Source organism: Pollicipes pollicipes, unplaced genomic scaffold (genome assembly GCF_011947565.3).
Source record: "Pollicipes pollicipes isolate AB1234 unplaced genomic scaffold, Ppol_2.1 Scaffold_3447;HRSCAF=4054_pilon_pilon_pilon, whole genome shotgun sequence".
Taxonomy (NCBI): Eukaryota; Metazoa; Arthropoda; class Thecostraca; order Pollicipedomorpha; family Pollicipedidae; genus Pollicipes; species Pollicipes pollicipes.
Genome location: NW_023596297.1, coordinates 37,326,564 through 37,347,773, shown reverse-complemented (window position 1 = coordinate 37,347,773; position 21,210 = coordinate 37,326,564). Strand labels below are relative to the sequence as shown.

Below are 21,210 nucleotides of genomic sequence, written 5' to 3'. Positions count from 1 at the left end.
CAGCGCGTGACGCCTGTTGCTGCGCCGCTGCCCGTGATGTGTCGTGGTCCTCACTGCGTGTCAGCTGACCTGTGGACGGCCGTGTGCCAGGCGACCGTGATCATCAGGTTGATAGGCACGTCCACCGGCACCACATCGGCCACCATCTCCTCGCTGCAGAGCAGTGTGCGCATCAGGCCCTTGCCGGCGCTGGCGATCATGCCGGTCGGCCCGTTGAAGTTGTCGATCCATCCGGGTATCGGCTCCTTCCAGGCGCAGGTCACTGCGGAGGCGCACACGTGGTGAGGAGAGGAGCGTGGCGGGCACGACAGATCCTGCCAACGGGCGGAGCGCGGAGAGGCAGAGGTCACCGACCGGCGCTCGGTGGGGCATAGGTCACGGGCCGACGCTCGGCAGGGCAGAGGTCACGGGCCGACGCTCGGCGGGGCATAGGTCACGGGCCGACGCTCGGCAGGGCAGAGGTCACGGGCCGACGCTCGGCGGGGCAGAGGTCACGGGCCGACGCTCGGCAGGGCAGAGGTCACGGGCCGACGCTCAACAGGGCAGAGGTCACGGGCCGACGCTCGGCAGGGCAGAGGTCACGGGCCGACGCTCGGCGGGGCATAGGTCACGGGCCAACGCTCGGCAGGGCAGAGGTCACGGGCCGACGCTCGGCGGGGCAGAGGTCACGGGTCGACGCTCAGCGGGCAGAGGTCACCGACCGGCGCTTGGCAGGACAGAGGTCACGGGCCGACGCTCAACAGGGCAGAGGTCACGGGCCGACGCTCGGCAGGGCAGAGGTCACGGGCCGACGCTCGGCGGGGCATAGGTCACGGGCCGACGCTCGGCAGGGCAGAGGTCACGGACCGGCGCTCGGCGGGGCACAGGTCACGGGCCGACGCTCGGCGGGGCAGAGGTCACGGGCCGACGCTCGGCTAGCAACAGACTACATCCGGAACGTACAAGAAGCGAGGCATTTAGGGCTACTACATCTTAAATAAAATCCATAGCCGACTGTAAACACCACTGTCACCTTACCCCTATGCGGGGCAGCCCCGTCAAGTCATGCTAGGCTGATTGATCGATAATTCAATCGATGCACTAATAGGTAAAAGAGCAAGTGCCTGATAGGTGTTTGGCCAAGTGGCCCCTTTTCTGGCTATAGCTTATGGCTGGGCCTTACCTTGACAATGGACATCAAACGGCCGGAGGATGTAGGTCACTGTTAACGAGACCGTGAAGGCCGATTGCACTGCACACAATTTGATGGCTTCACGGTGGTTGAACGTTAATCGTTAGGTGCCGACAAATGTTCCACTCTTACTGCTCCACCAACTACTATGACACTTGTAATGGCTCTCGTTCCACTGCTGGTGTATCAGAAATATAATAAATGGCGCTCTGCAGCACGGGGGTTGGTTTTTGTAATTGCGTGGGCCCTCACAACCTAACCTTCAAATGTGTGTCTCTCAACGGAATTAGGCCCCTTTTTGTTGAAGCACGACAATTCTCATTGGTTTATTGGTGTGTGCACCAAATAGCTCCTTATAAAAGCTCAATAATAGCCACGGGCATCAGATAATGTCCCAAACGCTCAGTTTTCTGCAATGTCCAACTTTTCCCAATTTCCTTGCAACATCCCAGAAAAAAATGTTGAGAAAAACTGTTTCACCAACCTAACATACCGGAGCTCGAATCAGCATGGCGGCGGAGCATTCACAAAAGAAAACAAACTGACATGACTGCTTCAGAGTGGATTCCTGAACATGCTGTGAACTATCATCAGCATTAACCATCAACATTTTGATGTGTCATCATTATTCTCAGGCACTGTCTGTTCAACTGCAGCTGTATTCTGTGTTCTATGTATCGTCTGTCTAATAAAGTATGCCAACTGAAAGCCTATGGCGAATTCTTTTGTAAACCCCACGCGGCACGCCAACGCCCTGGCTGCCAGCCCGACTGATCGTGATGTGGTGCCATGGCGTGCGCAAGCCGGAAGTGTCTGCAGCTACTCAATGCCCCACGTGGCCAAAGCACAACGTGGATGAAGCAAGCCCTCTCTGCGAGCTGCGTTTTACGTGGCGGGAGTAGGATTTCGCGTCACAGTGGAGAGGAACTCCGCGCAGTTACAGCTTGGCTTGGGGACCCGTTTGGCCCCACAGCCTGGCCCGGCATGAACTGTCTGCCAGAACATTTGAATGCACTACTTGGGCGTAGTTTTGGCCGCGTCAGCAAAATCAGCGCTGTCCGTGTCCCCAGCCGAGAACACACGTCCAGAGGCGTCCAGATCAGAGGCCACGGTTGTGCTGACGCACCTCTGATCCCAGCACCCAGCTCCGGCGGACGCCGTCAACACCATAGCGACGTGCTACAGACATCCGGGTCTGGTCTGGTCTCCGGACCTAATCCGGACCTCGGGGTGCTATGCCGCAGCGAAGATGGGCACGGACCGAACCTGAGCCAGAACATAACTCAACTGGCCCGTGCCTGCGGGCCGCGGGGTGACCCCGTAAGGTACTGTATACAGACCAGGCTTGCACTACTTCTCTGCCGTGACGGCCTCCTGCGGGCCAATGTCATCGAGCTGATCGTGTCACTGCGTCACTGACCGTCACCAAGCCGACGGGACGTTTTCCCTGACCGTCAACTAACCGTCGGCACGCCCTCTCCTGACCGTCACCGAGCCGTCGGAGCACCCCTCCCCCTGACTGTCACTGAGCCGACGCCCCCCCCCCCCCCCAACGATCACCGAGCCGACAGGAGGCGTCCCCTACCGTACTCGACCTGCCGGAACGCGTCACTGGCATATCGGAATGCGCCTCGGTCGGCCGCTGCCGGCCGGGCCTCGTCAACCCTGACCGTGGCGCCCACACATCCGGCCGGGTCCACCGGTGAAAGCGAACACCGTAACACCGTAACCTAGACATTCGGCAGCTGGACCGAACGAGAGCCGGGTCCGACCGCAGCCGTTCTCACTCGGAAGAAAGTGAGAGCGGCACCACAGCGGCTCCACAGATGGAAAGTATTTGATGGCAATTGGTAGCCAGCAATTCATATTGCGCGACGTTAGACTGGATCAGTCTATTGTCCTTGGTGACACTGGAATAGCAGAGCACGCCCAGCGGAGCTCCACCTTGACCCACCAGCGGACGTGGGCGTCGGTGCCGCCCCGACCTGGGCAAAGTCAGCGGGGCCGTTCCGACCTGGACGGGGTCAGCTGACGCCGGGTCAGACGACCGCCGGGCCGCACCCTGACCATGGCGCTCGACGTCGGGTCATCGGAGCCCCGGCCAATCGGTCAGTCGGCTCATCAGTGCATTACTGCGTCGCTTCTTGACGCGTTCGGTCACTGCCTAGTGGTTCGGCAGTACATGGTCCATGGTTGGCAGTACATGGGCGGTTCCCATACACCCCAACCTGTCTGCGCTAGCCAATCAGTCGTGTACACCCGGCCACTGGTGTGGTAGTGCTCTAGTACCCCGCTCATATCCCACTCTGTCAGCCAGTCCGCGGTCAGGCCTCAGTTTTGTGGAGCCCTACCCGGTGAGGCGTCGCGGCACCGACTGGTGACCCCGCGTCTGGACCCCGGCCCCCGGGTGGACCCAGTGTCCGCAGAGGCAGGCCGCCTCGGCGAGAGGCCGCGGCACCGAACGGTGACACCGCGTCTGGACCCCGGCCCGCAAGCTGACCTGGCCGGCGCAGACCTGGGCATTCAAAGCCCGTCAAGCGTGTCCCAGTCCCCCTCAGTCGCTGATTGCTCAACAATTAGCGCCGATTGGAAGAAGTGGTAACGCCGTGCGCTCTTGCGCTGCGTGTGTAGAGCTGAGAGCCATCAGGCGGTTTTTAAGGTGCAAATCAGCTAATTCTGATTCATCTGTGCCAATGTGCTGGAAGCATTGGACATTGTCTGGCGCATTGAGTCGCGCATCTTACGGTGATATTTTATGATCTAGCATTTACATGTTTACGCATATCATGTTTGAAGAACACTCAAAGACAGAACCTTCGCGCCAAGACGTCAGACTACGGTATCGTAAGTATGTCATATGTTGACTCACAGGAGCTTCTATTACCCACTGGTAAGCTGCTTCATGGTAGGCTGCCTGCTGGTGAACTGCGTGTTGTAGGCTGTGGCCCACACGCCAGCGCCACCATAAATGAAACACACCAGTATGTATTATACACTACAACCGGGTCAATACCAACACGCTGGGTGCCTCAAGCATTCCCAGCGTGTTTCGTAATCCTACACGGTTAGGCCCTTTAAGATTTCGAGGTTGTTTCATTGACCATCGAAGCCGCACAGCTGTGATATAACAGGGAGCGGCGATGTTGGGGCGGCAGTTTTGGGGCGGCGGTATTGGGGCGGCGGTGTTGGGGCGCCGGTGTTGGGGCGGCGGTGTTGGGGCGCCGGTGTTGGGGCGGTGGTGTTGGGGCGCCGGTGTTAAGGTGCCTGTGCTGAGGCGGCGGTGTTGGGGCAGCGTTGTTTGGTGCCGGCTTGTCGCATCGATCCCGATATCATGGGCGGCGGTGTGGGGCGCCGGTGTCGGGGCGCCGGCGTCGGAGCGCCGGGTTGGGGCCCAGGTGTATGGGTAGTAGTGTTGGGGCGCCGGTGTATGGGTAGTAGTGTTGGGGCGCCGGCTTATCGCGTCGACCCCGATGCCATGGGCGGTAGTGTGGGGGCACCGGTGTCGGGGTGCCGGTGTCGGAGCGCCGGCTTGTCGCGTCGACCCCGATGCCATGGGTGGTGGTGTGGGGGCACCGGTGTCGGGGTGCCGGTGTCGGAGCGCCGGCTTATCACGTCGACCCCGATGTCATGGGCGGTAGTGTGGGGGCACCGGTGTCGGGGTGCCGGTGTCGGAGCGCCGGCTTGTCGCGTCGACCCCGATGCCATGGGCGGTAGTGTGGGGGCACCGGTGCCGGGGTGCCGGTGTCGGAGCGCCAGCTTGTCGCGTCGACCCCAATGCCATGGACGGCAGTGTGGGGGCGCCGGTGTCGGAGCGCCGGGTTGGGGCGCCGGTGTATGGGCGGTAGTGTTGGGACGCCGGCTTGTCGCGTCGACGCCGATGCCATGGACGCCGGTCTGGCCGGCCGGTGATGCCACAGGCCCGTTGGTGGCCGCGTCGATCACCGCTGGGCAATCACGGTCAAGTTGGGGTCACACCTGTCGACCAGCTGTCTGGCGGGGGGGGGGGGGGGGCTGACGGTCGTGTCCAAAGTGGCGGCAGAGTGTCTCCAGAGAAGAGAAGTGTAATCGGCGACTGGTGATGTCAGCGCGTATTTCGTAGGCACTTGGAAGATTGTGGATACACTGGAAGACGCGCGGCTTTAAAAAAATGTTTAAACTATGTGATCAGATGTGGTCGGATTGTGATCAAACGAAGGTGAACTCTGAGCAGAACGTATTTAAGTAGGAGTGAAAGCAAAACCCTTCACGTGAGACGTCAATTCCGCACGTGCCTCCACTTACGTCATACAGCTCCCAGAGAAGACACTGCGCCTCCAACCATTTCACGGCAGTATCCGCAAACTCCACAGCCGTCACAAGTTTCCGTTTCGCCTGCGGCTGAAAGCCTCAATCGAGTGTGCCTGGTAAAACCCGTACCACCTGTGCCGCCGCCGCCGGCGGTCTGGTCACGGTCTGTGCGGAATGCGGAGCGGAGGGGCGGGTGCGGGGGGGGGGGCGGTAAGTTGGCGTCGGTTCCCGTGCCGGCTCTGGCCCGCCGCCGCCATGGCCGGACGATCAATAGGCGCTGTGCTGGTGAGCACGTCCGGCTGCGGTCGCCACGCCGGTGAGCGGGGGCGCCAGCCGGTGAACGAGGGCGCCGGCCGGTGAGCAGGGGCGCCGGCCGTTGAGCAGGGGCGCCGGCCGGTGAGCGGGAGCGCCGGCCGGTGAGCGGGGCGCCGGCCGGTGAGTGAGTGGCGCCGGCCAGTGAGCGGGGGTGCCACGCAGGTGAGCGGGGGCGCCGGCCGGCACTACGGCCGCCTCGCGCGCGCGCGCCTGTTTGTGCAGTGCGATGTGCACACTTTCACCAATCACCGGTCTGGGACGCCGCGGCCGGCACGCAGCGCCGGGCTGCCACACCGCGGTGGACAGTTCGTCAGCGGCCGACTGAGCCTCAACTCAGCCCGAACGCCGCTGAAAGCGTTAAACCAAGGGCTCCCGACACCACACAGAAGTTAGGCGGATGGGGAGCGCAGGAGCTGGTCAGAAGTGACCATTGCCGTCCTCTCAGGCTCAAGTGGCAATCGATCGCTGACAAAAAGCGATAACTACCACAGGGATTCCCTCCCTGATTGACGTAGAAAAGGCCGGAGTAATATGCTAGCCTTCTGCATTTCCACAAATTTTAACCATTCGGCCTGGCGCCTGTTTGGGCGCCAGGTGGGTATACGCCGCCATCCTGCAGCGTCCGCTTGGGCCAGCCGTGAGTTTGCTGCCGTCCTGCTATGTTCTGACAGCCAGACGTGAGTGTGCTGCCGTCCTGCTATGTTCTGACAGCCAGACGTGAGTGTGCTGCCGTCCTGCTATGTTCTGACAGCCAGCCGTGAGTTTGCTGCCGTCCTGCTATGTTCTGACAGCCAGACGTGAGTGTGCTGCCGTCCTGCTATGTTCTGACAGCCAGACGTGAGTGTGCTGCCGTCCTGCTATGTTCTGACAGCCAGACGTGAGTGTGCTGCCCCCTTCAGTGATCCCCCGAAGTCAGGGCGGAGGGTGCAGCCGTCCACCATGGTCTGCCAGGTACCGACTGGGTCACGGCGTGAAGTAGGAACCAGCCCCGTTGTCGACCAGACGGCCGTCGGCCAACTTAACTGTGATATTAAAGCCATCGCTCCGCGGCACCGACTCGTTTTTCAGGAAGGTTGCAGCACGAGTAGCGGTGCTAAAGCACAGGCAACTCTCACATTCCAGGACATTCAGAGCGCGGACTTACATCGTTCGAATGCTCGCCACGCGTGAAATACCGTACTCAGTAGCTGTTTCAAATACCGAGGGACCTGGGAGCCGTCAGTTGGCTGCAGCTATGTGCTGGTCGTACCATGTGACCGTTTATATTATTACTGACCACGCCACTGACTGACTGACATTGCCACGCCACGCCAATGGCCAATTAGGATTCAATAAAAGTGGTCAATTAAGATAGTTGCAGGGACGAAAATGCTACCATATGAAACTTAACTAAAGCTGGCTCATACCTTTTTTATTAGGATCCATCTTTTTGCATGTGCAAGAGAATTGCAAAGTAACCGGTTAGGCTCCATTATTTGTCGTTTAATCTCCCCGTCGGCGGCATTCATCCAAGCGTGACAAAAAGTTAAGTCATTGACTGAGGTTGACCCATGTCCGCATAACTGAAGCATACAGGCCTCTATGTCATACTTAATAAGTAGATATACGTCTTTTGTGACATGGGATGAGCGAGGCAATAACAAACATGCGAACAGTGTGGTATTCAAGGGGCGGGGACAACGGGGCTCAAGCTCCGTGGGACGTGTACAATGCGTTGCGTCATTAGCATGAGAATAAGTACGCACGACAATTGCTCACATTCTAACTGAGGAATGAGACTCAGAATGCGTAAGCAAAATTGATTCTACAGATTCAACGCCTGATGGAAATTGGGTATACCGCAGCGACGGCATGTACAATCAACTCGCATTTAGCGTAGAAATTATCGGAATTCACGGCTGTTGTTATCTGTTGCAAAACCACCGCGAAAACTCGCTATCTGTAGACCTCGGAAATGCGATGAGCTTGCTTGGCACACCAGTGCCCAAACAAGTATGCCAGGGGCGCCTGCATGTTTGCTGTGACACAGGTACATTTCATCTACTGCCATAAATCATGTAGCGATAGTGAAAAGGCTTGAGTATCACTGGACTTGGATCGGTGGTTTAGAGATGTCGGTGATGTCAGATGCCGGCCTCACCAGAGCAAGCCTGACTGTCGATCACATCAGCAACCTTGATACTGACCAATATATATATATATATATATATATATATATATATATATATATATATATATATATTCCACAAACACTCTTCGCACCTTGTGTACCAGAACATGCAAGAAAATTGCTTGTTAGCACACGTATACCAAAAAAAGTTTGTCGGAGTCCTCCTGGCAGTCATCGTCTACTGCTTAACAGTTTCGGGCCCGCGTGGATTTGAACCAGGGAGCCAGACACCGGATGTCTGCTCCAGAGCAATTAAGATCATGAGACCGTTCGGCCACACACGCCACATAATATTACTTGTCAGATATCAACAAGCCACGGAGCTGTCGCATCTACATGTGCCTATAAAACAAGCTCTGCTGCTGATCGTGATAATCGGGGCTGGCTGTTTTTCGCCCGAATTCCAAAGATTCAACTGGCATGAACGTCTCCCGTTTCACATGGCGATGCTGCGCATAACCCCGACTAACCCGTCAGCCTATCTTCTCTCCGCGGCCCTCAGCGTTCTGCACGCTGCCCCTCCCACTCCCCACCCCCTCTCTCTGCACCCCGACGGGGGCCTTTGCACGTTCCCAGCACGTTCCCTTTGCACGTTGCCAGCAAAGATACAGGATGGGCTTAGCACAGGTTTGCCTCCATCACCGTCAGTCGGGACGTACGAATGGATATGGCTACAAATCGGGTCGTCATTCTGTACGGCAGGCGCTTGAAGCGGCCTTAGTCGGCAGACTACAGCTGCTTCCGACGGAACATACACTTAGTTCATATGTCACTGGTATGCATTGCTGTACCCTTCAGCGACTTGGTATTTAATGCAATGAGCTCAAGCTTATGCGGTCTACCTGGTGTCATGTATCACATCACAGTGTTTTGTTTGCTCTAATCACAAAGCTGCATTACCTCTGAACTTTGGCTAGTTGTTTTCAACGACTAACGATCTCCTCTTTGATTACCACAACAATATCGCCGACATGCACGAAATGAAATAGCAGTTATTGTGGTAAGGCCAGCATGTATACATAACTTTATACGAAACTGCCTTCTGGATGGGTATACAGCAATAATGAAAAGAACAGCTTTTCTTACATTCATAAATCAAAATCCCCGGGCAATTAAGTAACATCCCATTCCCCACCAACGCGCTGATATTCAATGTTTAATACGCGTGAGAAACGATAAAAATCGGCCAACGGCCGAACATCGAAGGCCAAAAGGAAACAAATTAACCTGATCCTCGTTGAAGCTGTTTTGAAATTTAATCCCGTGAGACGTCAAGACATGATCCCCAAGCAAATGTACAACACAAGGGTTAGGTCTGCCCGATGATGTTCACAAGCCAGGGAGGTAGCTAGAGACTTAAAGGCGGGGGGGGGGGGGGGAGGCGCGGCGACGGGCGCCATGCCCCAACGAGACCAGGAGGCTTGGACTAGATGCTGGCCGAGTTCGGGGAAGTCTGTCCAAATTCGCCAAAGTTCGGAAAAATTGGCATTTTGCACCGTCAAGGAGGATTCTGAAATATATATATATATATATATATATATATATATATATATATATATATAATATTACATACATCCATCAAACTGGGTAAAAATAATAGAAATACTAACGACGCAATTGCAAATGACTAATTTAAAAGCAATTCTGAAGTATATTTTATAGGCGTCGCCACATGTTCATTTTCACCCTACGAAAGTTCTCCCAAATTGTAGAGATGGGACAGCCATTTTCGATTCGTCTCCACCCAAAGCCCATAGCATAAGGCCAACACTAAATTGTTAGGAGAGTTGTCACACATTATGATTGCATTGGCGTGTGGTACTTAGAACTAACTGTGCCCCCTGCAGCGTCACTCTTGCACTTGCACAATGCTATTTCTGCACCGCACACCACTCCACTCCTGACCTTGAACGTTCTAAATGACCCTGAAAAGTTCATGAAAGCAAACAACAACAGTGACGAAAGCAATTCGTCACGAAATTCACGCGCGCCAGGTTGCCGGCATTGGCAGAGGTGTCCCCGCACGGGCAATGGGTTTCATTTGCCTTTTTCAAAGTGTGTATGAACCATATTTTCACAAGCCTGCAATCACAAGCATTATGATAAACGTGCACATAATGAGGTTGTGCACATAGCCATATAACCTATATCATGCATACTGCCGCAAAAGTCGAGTAAACGGCCGACGTTTTACAAAGCTTTTGAGCATACAGGGTACTTAGAAAACTGCAACATTACGGAAATGAGCGCTCGCACGACGGAAATTGATTATGTAAATTTTCCTAACGCACTGGGTATGGCCACAAAACATAACATACCACGCTTTTTACGAAAATGCCTCTAGGCTATGGTTCACCAAACTACCTCATTGTCTTCGTAACGCTTTGGCCAAAGTGTGGTCGTGGTAACATATGCAAATCCATGCGATTTTTAAACAAACACCGTACATAGCCAGCGTACATTTCCACACATTGCCACCTACACAGCTCGTCAGAATGTTTCCAAAGACCTTGACATTCAAGTGATGCCCATGAAATGTCGCCACGTCTTCATAAGCTGTGATATGGGGTACGATGCGGAAGGGGAAAAATCATTCCAAATAAATTGAGAACCAAGAGCAGCAAACGGTAGAAACCACTCCAAGCATACAATTTATGCATGTAGCCTAAACTGGTATTATATGATTGCAAGAGGGATGCGAGTGTTGTGGCCCTTCCATTCGCGAATATGTAAATTAATGCGATTGCTACGCTTATAAATAAGTGAATTCAAAGGTTTGTCGCCACCCCACCCCCATCCCCCACCCTCACCTCCATCCTCTACCCCTTCCTTGGACGTTCCAACACCGCTACCACTTGCTCATACGCTGTGTAAATACTGTTATGTGAAATAAGTTATGAAAACGATATGATATTTATCTCATTTTGAAAAAAACATATCAATGGTGTTATGCTTCCAGTGTAAAGATTCCTGAACACGGATGATGTTTTTTTCAGCAGCGTGCAACAAGCCAGCAAAGCTCCAGAAGTCTTTCAAAAATTTAAGGCACCTTCTCCATTCTTCAAAATGGCGACCAAATGTGGCGTCATCAGATCGATACGAGGGCTATTTAGGCATGCATGTCTAAGAAAGTTGTAGTGCACTTTACTTCAGACACAACGTTCTAGCTGCAACTTACGTCGGGTTAAGTGCTCAGTTTGGTAAGATGGCAGACTTCGAGGAATTGCTTTGTCTCCCAGAACGTGGGTGCTTCTCAGCACAGCGGAGCACTGAAATTCTAGGCCAGCAAACAATAAGTGGAATTTAAGATGTCTGGATATGACCATGTAGTTCATAAAGAGGCTACTGAGAGCATGTACCGTGTGATGTTGCATTTCAACGAAATATTCATCGCTTCACATAACGACTGTATCAGGCTTGCCTCGTAACGGAGAAGACGCGAACGGCACATCAAGCATAGAACATTAAGCCTATCCTCGGTGCTCAGTGCGTGTCCGTGTCAATTCTGTCGTTCTAAATGATCAATTTGACCCAATGAATATGGAAGTAGTGCCAACCACGCTGTGCCTCATCGGATCCAACTAAACCACGTGACTCGCTAGCAGCTCGCCTGCGCCGTGGTGCTGGCTGTATACGTCGTCATGGTGCAGGCTGTATACGCCGTGGTGCTGGCTGTATACGCCGTGGTGCTGGCTTTACACGCCGTGTTGCCGGCTGTATACGCCGTGGTGCTGGCTGTATACGCCGTGGTGCTGGCTGTATACGCCGTGGTGCTGGCTTTACACGCCGTGTTGCCGGCTGTATACGCCGTGGTGCTGGCTGTATACGCCGTGGTGCTGGCTGTATACGCCGTGGTGCTGGCTGTGTACGCCGCACCATTGATGGGCTATCGCAGCAACATGCCACCGAAGATTATCGGTTCATGAGCACACACTGCACGCTTCTTCTCTGTGAGACTTCGAGTGAGACTCTCAGGCGCGCTCCTCACCGATGGATGGTCGGACGATGGCGACAGGCAGGTCTCCCTTCTCATTAACGATCAGCGACTCCGCCAGCGCTTTGGTGAAAGTATATGTGTTTGGTCGATCACCAAGCAGCCTGAGAAGCAGATATACGCGGTCACAAAATAGTCGTCCCGTCGGCTCTCCAATGGTACAGCTATGTGCTGCGCGTTTGACACACTCGGCAAACAACTCCGAGACAACTCCGAGGTGTGACAGTGTATCGAAGAACCGATCCTTCATTCACTTCCCACCAGATCCTCTTCTGCAGCATCCGTGGACATGACCGCGACTGTATCCACAAATCTGTGATCGTGATCGTATGACCGTGATCGTATGCGTAATCGCGATCGTCTGCGTGATCGTACGCGCAAACTGATGTTGTCCGTTGACCACGGAGTATCCGACATCCACGTAGGTAGTGAAAATGCACTCACTTGGGCGTTATGTCTGCGATGATATCCTCTTCCAGCCATTCCACGGTGTCCATGACTTTTTTGGGATCGGCAGGGCTGGGGTACACCATCTCTTCGACGACCTCACGGTCACAGTTGCAATATGCCGTTGACACATGGATGAAGGCCTGCGGGGAATGCTGATGCATCAGGATAGTAAAGTAATAAAACGGTTATCAAATAACACATCACGTGGCCCCAGCATCACAAACTGGTCGATCATCGGGACCAATGACCTTAACATCTCCTCCCGTCTCTCAAGACCTCCACTTTGTCAGCTTTGCTAAAATAACGCTGCAAAGGCAGTTGCCGATGGTAACAAACCTCTAGTCTCTTCATATTCTTGGCTAGATTAAGCAGTGACTGGGTGCCTTTGACGTTCATGTTGACGGACACCTTAAGCGCTTCATCGAACTTGACAGTGGCCGCCGAATGGAAGACGATGCTGACCTGAAATCAGGACAACTGCTGTCAGAAAAAAATTGCGCTGAAAGGGAGGTGCATCATTGGCACAGTCTTGCCGGATGTTTGCGTGCAACTCATCAAATATTTATTTACACGTGAATTTGAGGCAGTTGAATGCCGTTGTTATGCCCGTTATGCACGAAATGTTCCACGGTCAGATACGCGAAAATAAAGATGCTGCGACGACGCTTTGCCCTATCTTACAATTTAAAGCCACTTACAAAAAGTAGCAACGATATTTTGAGTTGTTGCATATGCATGCACGTTCATGACACATTCCAGGCATTAAGATTTTAAGATTATGCTGCGTCTGGGCTCATATTCATCTTCTGACCAGACGCAGTATTGCTGCAGTAGAATGCTGCCTTGTGCTGGTCTTCTTAAGCAGCAGTATTGTCACCAACATCCTCCAAAAGTATGTCTTATGTCTGACCCACTGAGCTTTTCGCATCGGAAGATCTGACAAGATCAGAGATCATGGATCGGTATTCTGTTTCTTTTTGTGACTGACAGAGCTCTCATTTACGGGCCATCGGCTAATGATGACTGGGTTGGACCGGGAGCGGTAGCATCACAATGTTTAGCTTCCGAGTAAGATTGCGATATTGGTGATGTTCTTGTCCGATTTATTGTCTTATTTTCAACTAGACCAAGCTCAAAGTTGTCGCAAAACGCGAGAGCTTGAACGAAGCCACGACCTCTTCACCAAGCGGCTGCTGAATCTTGGGAAAGCAGCGCGCGACGCTCCATATCGGCGGAAAAAGGAAACCAGCGGGAACCTTCGAAAGTGTCATTTACCTTGGAATGCACGTCTTTGAAGGTATCCCTAACAGACGATGCTTCAGCGTTTTGGTACAATCAGCAATATTTCGCGGGACCATGTGCCACTTAACGACCCCTTCAGCGCAACCTTCATTTTCACGGTGCTGCGTAGCTTAATGCTAGCTGTCGAGTTTATGACTTTGCAGCGCGACCTACAGCACCAGACTGGCCGCAATAGCTACCAACCGTTCGACGCCAGGAAACATCACTTTCCCATTACAGTGGCATACTTAGATCAGCCCGCAGGGTAGCAGGGACGCGTCTTGCTAGATCTGCCTCAGTATCAAGTCTTCATCAAGTCCGTGCAGAGCAAGCACGAAGCGTTAACATAATTTATCTGTCACGAATCACAAGCTTGTCCGCACTGCCACCAGCTGCGGGGACGAGGGCATCGGCAGAGGTCTAAACAAATGAGCATACGAGTAGGAGCGGACGGTACAACTTCCGCTCCCCGAATCCGTGGGATGAGACGCATCCTTTATTTGACAAAACCGGTTATGGTCTCCAGCAGCTGGAAATTGGCTTTTTAGCCTCCCCCTCCTTCCCCAGCATGGGAGCGCACCCATGGGGCCAATGGACGAGACTGTGCTCGCTTTCCCTTAGCCAGCTTGAAATCCTTAATCCAATGGAAGCTTGTAGAGAGACAGAGAGCTGACCAATCTAAACGTCACGTAGTGACTCTGTAATGTATGCCCGCCTTGCACGCCAGTCTGGTTATGGTAAGTTTGTGTTTGGTGTCTTGTTTCAACTTACTTGTAAGGTGAGAAATCAGTGACATTGCCTTTCTTCCCTTGCGTCATGTGTTGATGGTTATATCTCCCCTTTCACCAGGCTTTGACGTGCGGGACGGGACATTGCGAGACACCATGCTTTTTTCCATGGAGGATGTCTCAAAAACCGGGTGCAAGCTGACTGGCAAGCGAAGTTGTTTCCTTTCGGAAAAAGTTACACGTTGGTATGATGGTTTAGAGCTTCAAAATACCGTCTTAAATCAGCGACATAAAACTGAAAGCCTCGGTTATCGTCACTAGAGATCGAAGGCTTACTGAATTTTGCGTGCGCAGTCGCATCAACGATTTTGAGAAAAAGCAGCATCTGGATTTTGAAAGAAACACTCCGACACATTTTTATACCTCCGAGGATCGGCGCCGCCTAACCAGGAACCAGGAGCATCATTGATCTGATAACACGCGGCCAGAGCGGCCAGGGCCAGAGCAGCCTAAACGGCCAGCGCCGGAGCAGCCTAAACGGCCAGCGCCGGAGCAGCCTGTACGGCCAGCACCGGGGCAGCCTGCACGGCCAGCGCCGCGGCAGCCTGCACGGCCAGCGCCGGAGCAGCCTGCACGGCCAGCGCCGGAGCGGCCTGCACGACCAGCGCCGGAGCAGCCTGCACAGCTAGTGCCGGAGCAGCCTGCACGGCCAGCGCCGGGGCAGCCTGCACGGCCAGCGCCGGGGACAGCCTGCACGGCCAGTGCCGGAGCAGTCTGCACGACCAGCGCCGGGGACAGCCTGCACGGCCAGCGCCGGAGCAGCCTGCACGGCCAGCGCCAAAGCAGCCTGCACGGCCAGCGCCGGAGCAGCCTGCACGGCCAGCGTCGGAGCAGCCTGCACGGCCAGCGCCGGGGCAGCCTGCACGGCCAGCGCCGGAGCAGCCTGCACGGCCAGCGCCGGGGACAGCCTGCGCGGCCAGCGCCGGGGTAGCCTGTACGGCCAGCGCCGGGGCAGCCTGCACGGCCAGCGCCGGGAACAGCCTGCACGGCCAGCGCCGGGGCACCCTGCAAGCTGTCAGCCCGCCGGTGCGCGGCCGGCCTGTGGCGCCAGGTATGCAGAGCGTGAGGAGGCGCCTGGATCGTAGGGCGCGCTCGGCTAGTTTCGCCGCGCGTGCCGTAAGCGGCCCGGGAGCTGGCTGCAGCGATCGATGACCTGGGGATGGGGAGGGGTGGGGCGGCGCCGGCCGTCCTGTGACTCGCGCGGCATGGTAACGTCAGACTCGGCACGACAGGAGGCGACGCCCGCGAACGCCACAGAGTCGGTCAGCTGGGTCACGCCGGGAGGCGTCACATCCAACATCCGTTATAATTTTGTGCCATGGTGGTGACGCGGCGCGCGTGTTTAGCCCAATATAGGCTTTTCAGTTCTGAATAAATGGAGCCATTTTGTCTCATAGAAGGAAAGTGGATAATTAAGGGCAAGCATCCAATTTCATAACAGTTGAAAGCAAATTTTGGATGCAGTGCAAGAACGTAACCGGGGAGGGGGGGCAAGGGTCGGTCGGATTGGGAACCCTTGGGGCTGCTTGAAGTGTGGTCAAAAGGCCCCCTCCAGTGCCTATATATGCTTTGGATACGACTCTTGGGCAATTGAAATGCAACGCACACAAGACGCCGCTCCGGCCGACCGGCTCATCTTCAGCCACTTCGCGATAACCGTTGGACCGCTACATCTGCCATATTTGGGTGCAGTCCTCCAGGCTCCACCGCCGGCGGCTCACGACCTTGACCGTGAGGGGTCGAGGTGGCGTCTGCTCGCCTCACGAGAGACGCTCGATACCAGCGGCCAGGCCCCTGGCAGCCGGCTGGCCAGGGTCGTCGTCGGCCGGGCCCGTCCACAGCCCCGGTCCGAGCCGCTCCCCAGTCCTGGCCCGAGCTGCTCCCCAGCCCCGGCCCTATCCATGGCCAACGTGTGAGGCGGTTCCGCATCACCATGCGAACGAGAGGAGACCGCGAACAGATTTAGCCGCCAGCTTCGCGGGGTGTGAACAGCTGAATCAACTGCGGGCGACGCCCTGTCCCCACTCCCCCGCCCCCTCCCCCCCCCCCCCTGGCGGCGATTTATCATCGGTCGACGCGTGACGCAGGTCGCGGCCGTGTCGCCAACGGCCCACAGACGCCAGGATAGCAGCCGGACTCGGGGGCGCCGCTATTGCCGCAGTGAGTCAGCCGAGCACACGGACGCCGGCGGCCTGATTAGCGCCGACGCCGGCCGCACATGGCGCTGGGCTTCCACAGCTGGCCGGACAGCGCCGCGCCCAACTGCCGGGGCGGGTGGACAAGCACGGCGGGCCCCTCATCCACAGTCGCTACTCTGGGCACCGTGCTCACTGTGTATCCGATGCTTCCCAGAATGAAGTGGAGTGGTGTGATCAAACGCGATACATTGTAACCTGCCCGAAAAGTTCGCGATATCACAGAAGCATATTAGTACCACGTCCCTTCGCGAGCCAGTGGCATCAGATCGCGAGTCAACGAACAAAATACACTTCTTTCAGAGCGCAACACAATAGGTTTTTAAAACTACGCTGAATTCCTCACCATGCTGATATTCACCACGAAATCCTGTCAGGGGAGTGGGGCAATACCTGCTTCGTGATCCTCTCCCTTCCTCGAGTCCCCCAAGATGCGGCGGCGTAAACTGGCCCAAGCCATCAGGCAGACAGACATAAACTATACCAATGTCGGGAGCGCTCAAGCCGTTTGGTGGCGTTGGGTCGGCGTCCGGGACCGGTCGGCGGCAGCCACTGACCTCCTCCTGCAAGCGTGCCTTGTCCGTCGAGCTGAGGCCGAGGCCTGGCTGCATGATGTCGCCCGGCACGGCCACCAGCTTCTCCAGCTGGCTCGGCGCCGCCCGTCGCAGCCCGTCGAATATCTGAAGCACGACAGGACGGGCATGTCAGGCGGGGCACTAAAACGGAGGCGGCCGCGAGACGACAGCGCGCCCGAAAGATCAACTTTTTATGAGCTCAAAGCACTGCTGCGCACAACAAAAATTACAGAAAGCGCGAGTTCGCGACATCGTGAATGGTCGCACAGCATGTGCTTGATGCGGCATTGCGTGCTGCTGTGGCAGCACATGTGCACCACAGCGGTCTGCGCGACTTCCCCCTGGCATCGGACGGCGGCTGTCACCAGCTCGGCTGTGCCGCCCAGACATCAGCGCCGCCCGACGCGGTCCGCTGGCAGATACGGCTCAGCTGAGGACCGCCGGCTCAGCTGAGGACCGCCGGCTGAGCTGGGGACTGCCGGTTCAGCTGAGTACCGCCGGCTGAGCTGAGGACCGCCGGCTCAGCTGAGGACTGCCGGTTCAGCTGAGGACCGCCGGCTGAGCTGAGGACCGCCGGCTGAGCTGAGGACCGCCGGCTGAGCTGAGGACTGCCGTTTCAGCGCAGGACTGCCGGCTCAGCTGAGGACCGCCGGCTCAGCTGAGGACCGCCGGCTCCGCTGAGGCGCGCTACGATCCGGCGCGGCCAGCTGAGAGAGGCGCTCAACCACCAAATGACGACTGTATTCCAAGAAGAAGCGAAGACACCAACACCTCAGAACAATGCTCAAGCGCAGGCGAAATTCTTCCGAGGACCATTGCCAACTGACAATGGTTTAGTCACTGGTCAAAATGTGGTTCGTTATAGTACGATGTTCAATTAAAAAGTTCGAGGTCAGTTCTATCCATCAATGCAATGTTTTCATAAAACATTACTGAAAGATGCATGTGCACCCAATGTAGTGTGGCGCGGCCCGGCTCCGGCGTTCCGAGTGAGACCGTTCGAGCGGACCTCCGGGCAACGCCGGCACGGGCGCGGCGCGTAGAGCTCTCCGAGCAGGCACCTTCAGAGCGACACGTGACGAGCGGGCTGCTAACCAGCGCCGGGGGCCTTACCACTACGCGAAGCTAGCCTTCGTGGGGTGCGACGCCGATGGCGGCGCGGACTGGCCGCGTCGCCACATTCCGACGCGTCCCGTGGCAGCAAGGACTGGCGCGGCGGTGCGGGTACTGCGCAGGCTCTGTTCCGGCAGTGGGCGGCGCGACCCCGCCGCCCGCTGTCGTAACGCCGGAGCCGAATCCTGCCCATAATACGTCACGGCAGAGCCTGAACACGGGACCACCGTGCGCATGCATACCGCACGCAGCGCCAGAAGCCGACGAGGCCTTGGCACCCCACTCCACGACGGAAGCTGTCTCCGTTCAGTGTGCCAAAAAGCGACTCAGAGGGCCACCCAAACCTTAGACCACACAGAGAGGCCCGGAGCCATGAGTGCCCACCCAGCGACGAGTTTAGCAGACAGCGCAAATCCCGCACTGCTCTATGCACCACCTACGCTAAGCAATGCCAAGGTGAGCAGGATGTTGAAGAGGCCCAAGCAAGGATGTCTCCTGTGCCCTTGGCGGTAGACTCAGAGAAGAGGTACGATAGGCATCCAAGGTTTAAAGGAGACACTAAGATGGCCAGGACTGCGTGGGTCGGAAGCCTTCTGGTGCCAGGCATCGCATTGTTCGTCCACTCTGAGTGGTCATCATGGAATAAGTGTCTTAGGGCCTGCTGACTTTATCAGATGCATCCGAGGCAACCGTAGTCCCGATCCGCAGCGAGCTCTTCCAGTGACGGCCGCCGCTGGCGCGAGAGGATTTCGGGGGACCGGCCGGCCGCTCGTCGGAGTCGCACGGGGTCTGTTGATCCCGATCCGCCGAAAGTGATGGGCGGCGACGACCTTGCCGGCCACAGAGGCGCGAACAGAGGTCGCTCAACTTTCACTGGCGCCGGCCGGCCGACGGCACGCAGCGCCGGGTCGTCGCCACGCCTCGACGGAGTCGGCCGCGTCACGCGTCACGACCCGGAGCCGGCGCCGTGATCAAGCGCCCGTTGTGACTGAGGGTCTGCCGCCACAGGCGGGTCCACCGGCGGCGAATACGTCCGCTCCGGGAGATCGGGGGCGTCCGACTGAAAGCCACAGGCTCCCGCCTCCGTCTTCGTTTCCTTCTCCGCCTCCGTCACCGTCTCCGCCGCGGCACCAGCCGCAGTTGGCCGATCACAGTCTTTGCCCGGTGAAGAGCCAGGATCACCTGAGATTACACCAGAACTGAGAGGGCGACCTTACCGCACCCACCCATATCAGATCAGGAAGGAAGACACACCAGGCGGGCCAGGTCCGGGAGTCAGGGTCAGCAGCTCTCGATGCAGCCCGCCGGCGGGTCAGGTCGGCTTCTCCATAGTTTGCATGAGCAGACGTTCTCTTGTGTCAGTACCCACAAAAACAATGTCACTCTGTAAATTGTGATAACAAATTTCTTGACACGTCCGGCTGCTTATATCGAAGCGGAGGCAGACGAGGCAAGTTTGTCCCTTTTTGCCTCCATTGCTTAGCACTGAGTAACTGACAGTCGACAAACAGTAAGCGATGCTGTCATAGGGGTACTCGGCAGAGACGCGGGTAGATTTGGTTGAGGTCACGCATAGAACAAATGTCAGCATGCCTGTAACATGCACGTGCAGCCTGCCAAATATGAAAGATATTATCGCGAAAGGTAGCTGAGTGATTTTATTTCGCACGTGACGACGCGATATTTCTTCGGTGTCAAACGCACAACTTCAAATTCCTAGAGAGCACCGCGAGGCAAATGGCCTAAGGCCATCTGAAGGCAAAAAGTGACTTTGACTAAATAAAACCAAATGAAATATTGCGTATCAGAAATCTATTTTTGACACATCTGAGCACCTAAGAATACATGCGGCGCCCTTGTCATGCGAGTCGCCACCATCCTTGGGATTCCTAGATTCTTCTTCCTACCGAGTTCAAACTTGCAAATATGACTTCAATGTTAGGAAACCCCACAATATGGTCCCCTCACTATGTACTGGAAATGTTCGCATGCTATCAGGAAATTTGTGAACAAGCAAAAATAATCGATCTAAAAGGGATAGGATTAATTCCAAAAGTTATTGAAAAGCCCCCAAACTTCAAGCTATTTGTTCTGTGTCTGCTTGCATATTATGAAGGTCTACTCGTAAAACAAGCAAAGACAATCGAATAAAAATATGAATGCCCTAGCACACCTGATGGTTCAGTACGCGGTGCAAGATTGGTGATGCATCGTCTTCCAATGACTCGATACCCAGCTTTGTGCGGTTCGTGTCAAGGCACTTCAAGCAAATGCAGAACATCAATTGCGTAGGGCTGGCTACTTTCTTCGAAGTCACAGCCAGTGCCACCCGCTAAGAAAATGCACACAAACAAGCTGGTGAAGCCAGGCTACAAACCTCGGAGGAGGTCGCAAATCCAGCTAGCCGCCATCGGACTGGATTCTGCCGGACCGCACAGCCATCGGACTGGATCCGGCCGGACCGCACAGCCATCAGACTGGATTCGGCCGGACCGCACAGCCATCAGACTGGATTCGGCCGGACCGCACAGCCATCGGACTGGATTCGGCCGGACCGCACAACCATCGGACTGGATTCGGCCGGACCGCACAACCATCGGACTGGATTCGGCCGGACCGCACATTTCGAGCGACGTCTTCCCAAGGGGATGGCTAGAGTCTCTTGTGGCAACAAAACATACTACACCGACCGCAGGCGTCCCGTCCAGGCAAACGGCCGGCTACGGACACAAACAACCTGAAGGGCGCGGGGTCGTTCAACCGCCAAGTGTACAATACCTCTGGAATGTGCGTGCGCTGTAAAGATCCAGGATGCGGCCGAGCGCCGCCTCGCGGATGATTCTGTACCAAGGGATGGGCAGCGGGCGCGTC

The 21,210-nt window shown here is 55.9% G+C and overlaps 1 protein-coding gene across 1 annotated transcript in view; it reads right to left on the bottom strand.

Annotated features, from left to right (window-relative positions):
- LOC119092610 (putative fatty acyl-CoA reductase CG5065) overlaps nt 1-21,210 on the bottom strand; it is a 40,105-nt gene that overhangs the window by 9,354 nt on the left and 9,541 nt on the right. The window contains exons 2-6 of the mRNA XM_037215566.1: nt 17,209-17,331; nt 12,724-12,849; nt 12,382-12,527; nt 11,932-12,041; nt 70-262 (exon numbers count right to left, since the gene is read on the bottom strand). Of these exons, the coding sequence (XP_037071461.1) occupies nt 70-262; nt 11,932-12,041; nt 12,382-12,527; nt 12,724-12,849; nt 17,209-17,331 (698 nt within the window). The remainder of the gene's footprint in view (nt 1-69; nt 263-11,931; nt 12,042-12,381; nt 12,528-12,723; nt 12,850-17,208; nt 17,332-21,210) is intronic.